This window comes from Sorex araneus, chromosome 4, assembly GCF_027595985.1.
Source record: "Sorex araneus isolate mSorAra2 chromosome 4, mSorAra2.pri, whole genome shotgun sequence".
Taxonomy (NCBI): Eukaryota; Metazoa; Chordata; class Mammalia; order Eulipotyphla; family Soricidae; genus Sorex; species Sorex araneus.
This window is the reverse complement of record NC_073305.1, coordinates 3,055,451-3,063,004: the sequence shown is the minus strand read 5'-3', so window position 1 is coordinate 3,063,004 and position 7,554 is coordinate 3,055,451. Positions and strand designations below refer to the sequence as shown.

At 67.4% G+C, this 7,554-nt stretch overlaps 1 protein-coding gene across 1 annotated transcript; it reads right to left on the bottom strand.

The window, feature by feature from the left end:
* Nucleotides 1–2,312: 2,312 nt before the first annotated feature.
* Nucleotides 2,313–6,812, bottom strand: LOC101544455 (histone-lysine N-methyltransferase SETMAR). Its single transcript, XM_055135591.1, has 2 exons — nucleotides 6,607–6,812; nucleotides 2,313–3,706 (listed from the first exon to the last, which is right to left on the bottom strand). The coding sequence occupies exons 1-2, from the start codon at nucleotides 6,721–6,723 to the stop codon at nucleotides 2,894–2,896; spliced, it is 930 nt and encodes a 309-aa protein (XP_054991566.1). The 5' UTR covers nucleotides 6,724–6,812; the 3' UTR covers nucleotides 2,313–2,893.
* Nucleotides 6,813–7,554: the final 742 nt, after the last annotated feature.

The window sequence follows — 7,554 nt, the reverse complement described above, 5'->3', positions numbered from 1 at the left end:
CGCTGAGGGCCAGGACCCAGTGGGAGGCTCACACCCTCGAACTCTGCAGATTCTCAGCCTCTGTGTTCGGGTTGGGTCTCAGGCTCACTCAGCAGTGTTCTGGGGCTGCTCCCAGCCCAGTGCTCAGGTCACTCCAGGCAGTGCTGGGGGCCCAAGGCCTCCTGCATGTGGGGAACATCTCCTGGACCTCCTTTCTCGGTCCCCGAGGACGCTGAACTCCAGAGTGCCCATGACGGGTGACACATAAGTGAAGCCCACCTGAAGGTCAGGCAGAGAGCGAGGAAGGTCGCCCCCCCAGGCAGAGGTGCCAGCAGCAGCGCGGCCCAGGCCCCCTGGCATTGGCTGCCCCCCCTCGACCCGAGCTTGGCTGCTGGCCACTCTCCGTGGTACGGGCTGGCTTTCCCTGCACCGAGGCTGCTGGGCTCCGTCTGTTCTGAGAATTTATTTATTTATTTATTTTGCTCTTTGGGTCACACCCGGCGATGCTCAGGGGTTCCTCCTGGCTCTGCACTCAGGAATTACCCCTGGCGGTGCTCAGGGGACCCTATGGGATGCCGGGGATCAAACCCGGGTCGGCCGCGTGCAAGGCAAACGCCCTACCCGCTGTGCTATCGCTCCAGCCCCTGTTCTGGGAATTTAAACTCTGGAACTTTCGTGCCTAACGGGGGCTGCGGGACCGAGTCCCAGTCAGCTCGGCCTGTGGTCGGAGACGCTGCTGGCGCCTGGCCAGTCCTCACTGCGGCCGGGTGGGGCGGCGACGCGCCCAAAGTTAAACTGGACTTTCCTGCATATGGCACCGGAGGCGGAGCCTGGGGCGGGCGGACCCCCCCTCCCGTCAGTCAGCCTCGAACCTGCATTTTGGTAAAGAGATGGAATGTTCCAGAAAGGGGAATAGAAATGATCCGTCTGATCTCGGCCCGGAGCAGATGTTCGACGAGTGCCCACCGGGGTCAACACCCTTGAGGCCTCGAGGGCCTGCGGTGGCGGTGCCAGAGTGCGGCCTCGCCGTGGCCTCTCGCCCTGTCTCCGGGAGACCTTCAGAACCACCCGATCCTGCGGGTGAGAAGGGGAGGCTGAGCGGACGCTCGAGCGGGAGCGGGGGAGGAGGGAGCGATACAGACCGACTCCCGGGCTCAGGCGCTGGGGTCTGGGCGTCGGCCGCCCAGGAGTCGGGAGCTAAGGGGCGAGTCTGCGGAACCCCCAGATCTGAGAGCAGGGCAGGTCACGTGATGGCGAATGGAGCACGGAATCGTCTCAGGATTCAACCAACCCCGCAGGACTGGCCCTCGGCCTCCCGGCAGTTCTGTCCCTCGCACTGGGGGGGGGGGGGGAGGAAGCAGAGGGGCCCTGCCCAGGGGACTCGGGTTTGGAAGAGAACGTGGAGTTCGCAGAGAGGGGGCGGGGGGCTGGGGTCAGGAGAGGCGCTTTCCTTCCCCACTGGCTTCTGTCACTCTGCACAGTGCCAGACACTCCGGTACTGAGTGTCAAAACCACCAGGTATATCCTAAGATCACTAGGGCGGTAAACATCTGTTATTATTTCTTGGCTTTGGGGGCCACACCCGGTGATGCTCAGGGCTTACTCCTGGCTCTGCACGCAGGGATCACTCTCGGTGGACTTCAGGGAATCCACCCTGGTCAGCCCCATGCGAGGTCAAGCTCCTTCTGCGCTGTCCCTCTCCCTCCTGAGAAATGGCGGGGAAGACATGGAGGCCATCGTTGGCTCCAGGAGGAAATGCTCCTCTGCCACAGCCAGAACTAGAGCAAGTCCGAGGGAGGAGGCTGAGAGATGGAGACGCCCTGTGTCTTAGAAGATGTGGGAGCAGGGACACCTGGCCGGCTGCGGTGACACAGGACACAGTGGGCAGCTTCTGGGCCTTTGGTGGCTATTGAGGGGCATAATTTTGCCCACCAAAAGTACAAACATTGACACTGTTGTAAACACACACACACACACACACACACACACACACACACACACACACACACACACACACACAATTTTTACAATAGAAAAACCCTGAAACCAAACGGCGCGGAGCGGACAGCCCAGAGGTGCAGCTCAGCGCTCGGCTGTGGTCCGACTATGACCGGGATTCCAGGACCACGTACAGCCCCGCCACCGCCAGGCCTGGCCCCCGCGGGAATGGGCGCCGAGGGCAGAGCCTCGGGGGGCGCTGGGCGGCCTGGGGAAGCTGTGACTTCCCGAGTGCCACCCCAGGCTCAGACTCGGCCGTGCCCGTCCCGGCTTCCCGAGACGGCGCTGACCGGAAGGGGACACGGGACCTGGCCGGAGTGCAGCTCCCGCCACCCCCTGGCCGCCAGCCAGTCACTGCCTCGTCATCACTCCTGAGATGGGGAGGCCCTGGCAGCCCTGTCCTGTGGCCGCACGTCACACACCGAGGACAGCTCAGGCCTCTCCCGTCAGGGCGAGAGCTGAGTGGGGGTCTCACAGGCCACAAGCGGCCACGGCCCTGCCGCTTTCCCAGGATGCACATCAAGACACAGCGAGAAGGACTTTATTAGACACAGTGAGGGGCTCCGGGCGTCCCCTGATTGGCGGTCAGTGAATGAGACACCGTTGTCGTGGAGATGTGCAGTGGCCCTCGGTGGGCCCCGGAGGAGGCACAGGCGCCCAGAGCCCTTTCCCAGGCCCCGGGGGCTCGGGCCAGGCGGCAGGAGGAAAGTGCTCAAACGCTCCTTGTTCTTAGGTGCTCCCCGTCGGACCCGCGTCTCCGCTTGGATCCCACGCGCGTGGTCCTGGGCCACCGGGGCTGGAGAGGGTGGCTGCGGGCAGCGGTGGCGGTGAGGTGGCCTGGCGGTCCCTCAGAGTCCTGCCCGTGTCCGGCGCTGCCCTCACGCTGCCGGGCCGGGCCGGGCGCTCTCCCTGAGGGTCACACCGGGGGACACGGCTGCGGAGGGTCCTGGGTGGGCGCCTCTTCCTCGGGCGCGCACAGGGAGCCGTCGAAGGGCAGGAGGCCGGCGCAGGAGGCAGCCCCGCAGTGGCACGGCGTCCGGGGCTCTCCCTCGGGGGGCTCCTCCTGGCCCTGGGCCCCCCCGGGGTTCAGGAAGCGGCCCGAGTAGTCGTAGGTGAGCTCCTCGCCGGCGGCCACGTCCCGGGCGGCGAAGAGCGCCAGGCGCGGCACAGCCGAGTGGACGCGCACGGGCAGCATGAGCAGGTTGGGCTGGCACGAGTGGTTCAGGAAGCGGCCCACGTTGCCCACGCGCGTGGGGTCCACGAAGGTGCGCAGCGGGCGGCCGCCGGGCACCTGCTCGCGCACGGCCTGCAGGTAGTTGGGGGCGCCGGGGGGCCGGGCCCGCAGCCGCCGGGCCGCCTCGGCCGCGCCCAGCACCTCGCCCGCGTACTCGCACACGAAGCGGCCGCGCGCCAGCGGCTCCAGCGCGCGCAGCCCCCAGCCCTTGGCGCTCGCGGGGAAGAGCTGCAGGCGCACCTGCAGCCCGCGCTGCACCACGCGGTTCCCGCACGCCGGCCCGCACGCGCACAGCGCGCCGCACTCGAACACGGGCCGCGCGGGCGCCGCGCCCCGCGCCTGCAGGCTGCGCCCCTCCGCGTCGTAGGGCGCGGGACCCCCGCGCAGGCAGGCGCACGCGGCGCGGCAGGCGGGCGGCGGGCAGAGGCAGCCGGGCAGCGCGATCTCCGCGGGGTCGGCCGGGGCGCCGGGGCCTGCCACGGGGTCCGGCCAGTACTGCGGGAGAGAGAGGGGACGGGTCAGCGCGCGCGCACGGGCACCGGGCCCGCCGCGGGGACGCAGAGCTGCCGCGTGGGCCGGCCCGGCTGGCCACGCGCCCGGCCAGCTGCAGGGAGGCGCCGGGCAGCAGACGGCGGCCAAGAGACCCCCGGCCCAGGCCGGTCAGACACGGGCCGCACCAGCCCGGCCTCCGTCCCCTCCGCACAGCTTCTTCCCGGGGACCCCGACTTGGGTACCAGCGGCCAGGAAGGGGCGCGCGCGGGGTGGGGCCTCGACCAGGCCAACCAGCGCGTCACTCCTTCAGCCCCAGATGGTCAGGGGTGGACACCGAACCACAGCCCACCCGAGGGACCACAACCCGGGGGCTAGAGGGGACCAAAGGCGGGTGGGCCCTCTTTCCCGCTGGGACCCACCCCAGCCCCTCACCTCCCGTGCACACGCACACACATTCGTGCACGCATGCACACGCGTGTACACATGCACACGCATGCACAAAAACCTAGGGAGGGTTCGTCGGTGGCGGGGCAGGGCGTGGGCGTCCAGCGGGCAGTGACAGGGTCGGGGACCCTCCCCCAGCACGTTTCCCACGTTAGCTGCGTTCCTTTGGGTTGTGCGTTTCTTGCTGGCGAAATGGGTCCTGACTGACAAACCCGAAGGGACGCTGCGGAAAGGGTGGAAAGTGGCTGAGCAGTGAGGAGGGGGCGGGAGTGAGCAGAGCCGCAAGCAGGGACGGTCCACTGAGGCGGAACCCACAGCGCCTGGCCCTGGCCGGCACACACCGGCCTCCCTTGCGGCCCCGCTGCTCCGGAGGCAGATGAACGGCACAGGCTCAGGGCGCAGTGCTCAACTCCCCAAACATCTCTGCCCGCCAAGGAGAGGACGGGAAAACCCAAGTAAAAATATCCCCATTGAGGGGCCGCCAGAGGAGTGCTGGGGACGACCCCCACAGGCCAGAGGCCGGCAAACAAAGTCCCTGGGGCCGGGCTCGCGCGCCTCAGAGGTCACGAGGGACCCCGAGCGGCCCATCACCAGCAGCGCTCAGCTGAGCCTCACCTGGGCCAAGGCTGGGGCCTGAGCAGTGGCTTGGGGACGTGGGCACCCGGGCACAGCAGGACCTGAAGGGTGGCTCGGGGACGTGGGGGCCGCAAGGGCCAGGCGCCCGATCCCAGGGCAGATGCCAGGTTTTCTGATAGAAAACTCGAGAAACCCTTTCCGCACCCTGGGTGCGCTGAGAGCCCCCACTGGAAACAGGAAGGGGTGGGCCGCAGGTCCCTGTGTGCTCACGGGGGGCCGCGGCCCTGACACTCCGGAGACACTGGCGTCTCCCGGGTCACCTTCTGGGCCGCCAGGCAGACAGAGGGGTGGGCGAAGTGTGACCTGCGCGCCGGCTCGGGGCTGGCAGGAAGGGCTGTGAGGATCTTCACTCCTTTTTTGGTTGTTTTGAAACACCAGCTTCAAGAATGCTGGTACTTGGCCTCCGGCCCCCAGGAGTTTGTCTCTGCTCCAAGCAGCCGGCAGGAGCCTGGGCCAGCTTACTCTCCTCAAGGTCAAGTAGAATCTTAAAGGATGTTTGGAGGCTGGGTTTAGAGATCCGGGGGAAAAAAGCTTCGATCCAGGAAGGTGCTAAAGAAAACCGGCTGTCAGTCTGCCGCCCGGTGCTCCTGCTGGTGGCACCATGACATGCCTCTTTCCAAGTGCACCGGCTGATGTTCTTTCTGCCTTTCACAGAACACCCAGAGGCACAGAGGCGGTTATTTTTACCTCGACTTTTTCATGCCTTCATTTTTTTCCCCTTTGCTTTTTGGGTCACACCTGGCGATGCTCAGGGGTTACTCCTGGCTCTGCACTCAGGAATTACTCCTGGCGGTGCTCGGGGGACCCTATGGGATGCTGGGAATCGAACCCGGGTTATCCACGTGCAAGGCAAACGCCCTCCCGGCTGTGCTATCACTCCAGCCTCTCATGCCTTCACTCTCCTGTGTGCCCACGCCTGCGAAGGCGGGGACTGACAAGGCACACGAGTCTGACCTTCCGTAAAACTGGTAGCAAGCTAGCTGGAGGCATCTGAAACTGTCACTTAAAAGTCCCATTTAAATGTTTATCTTCTTGGCAGGGCTCTAGATGCCCGCGGAAGGTCCTTCTCCTCTTTCTGCAACCTTAACCCTGCAGGGCTCAGAGCCAGGGAGCTAGAAAGCGGCGGCGAGACCCGGGTCGGCTGCACCACGGCCCACCGGGTTCCTGCTGCTGCCCCTCCCCACCCGCACTGCATCTTTTCTGCTTTGCTTAAACCGGTGCCTGCCGCCTTGGGACCCTGTTTGGACCCGGCAGCCGGCAGTGCCCGGGCTCGGCCCAGTCACTGCTTCTGAGGGCTGATCTGAAGCTGCTCCTCACGTGGTGGCCTCCGCGCTGGGGAGTGGCCCGGGGCCCTCGGAGGACGCGTGTCGCGGGGGCTGGCCCGGCCTCCCCCTGCTGCCCTGCAGGCCAGAGGCAGGGCTGAGGCGGGGCGGCCAGGCCCTGCTCGCGGCCGGACCCTGGGCCTGACGCCGTGCCCCTCCCTGGGGGACACGCCCAGGCTGCCGGGGGGGGGGGGGGGGGACTGGTGCCCGCGGGGGGGCGCGTGACCTGCCCGGGGGGGGAGGGGGTCCCGCGGGCACGAGCCGCAGATGTGGGGCGTGACGTCAGCTGGGCCCGGCCCCGCGCACACGCGGGCTCCGAGGGGGACACCGACCCCGGGGCACTGGGCGCCGACCCCGCGTGCGAGCAGCCGGGCCCCGGGGCGAACGGCCGCAGGGCGCACCTGCCGCGGGTCCACGCGGAGCCGCCGGCCCCGCCCCGGAAGTTCCGGGCGGATCCGGAAGTCCCGCCCCCTCCCGGAAGGGGCCCCGCGCGGGCGCTACCTCGAAGGGCTCCGGCTCCGCGCCGGGGGGCCACACGCTCACGGGCAGGTTCTCCAGGCCGCGCGCGATGTCCAGCAGCTCGGGCTCCGCCTCAGAGGCTGCCGCCTCTCGCGACATCCCCACCCGGCACGGGGCTCAGGGTTAGCGAGCTTGGTCCGCCGGTGCAGCGCGCAGGGCCGGTGTCCCGCGGCCGCAGCGCCCGGCGGGGGTTGTAGTCCGCGGGCCGCAGCGCCTGATGGGAGTTGTAGTCCGTGATCGCAGTACCTGGTGGGAGTTGTAGTTCGCGGGTCGCAGTGCCTGATGGGAGTTGTAGTCGGCGGGCCGCTGCGCCCGATGGGAGTTGTAGTCCGCGGCCATGTCCTCAGGCCATGGGTCAGCGCTGCCTGCTTGGAGGCACGAGTTTGACCTGTTGGGTTCTGAGGTCCCAGCCCCCCTCCGCTCTCCCCCATTCCCCAGCCCCCCTCCACTTGCCCCCATTCCCCAGCTTCCCTCCACTCCCCCCATTCCCCAGCTCCCCTTCACTCCCCCCATTCCCCAGCCCCCTCCACTCCCCCCATTCCCCGCCCCCTCTACTCTCCCCCATTCCCCAGCCCCCCTCCACTGTCCCCCATTCCCCAGCCCCCTCTACTCTCCCCTATTCCCCAACCCCTCCACTCCCCCCATTCCCAGGCTCCCCTCCACTCCCCCCATTCCCCCGCCCCCCTCCTCCTCCCCTGCGGGGGGCCTCTGGTCCTTTGGGGTGCAGGGGAGGTGGACGTGGTCTGTGTTCCCTCCCGATCCCCACGTTCTTCAGTATTTTCAGGAGTGGGAGTGTCGAGGGGAAATGGAGAAACCTCAAGCAGTAGCTGAAACTGTAGTTCAAGTGAACTGGGGTTGCTACAGTAACTCTTGGTGGCATTGAACAAACACACTCAGCTATGGTAGCCTGACCCCAAGGCCCTCTCACTA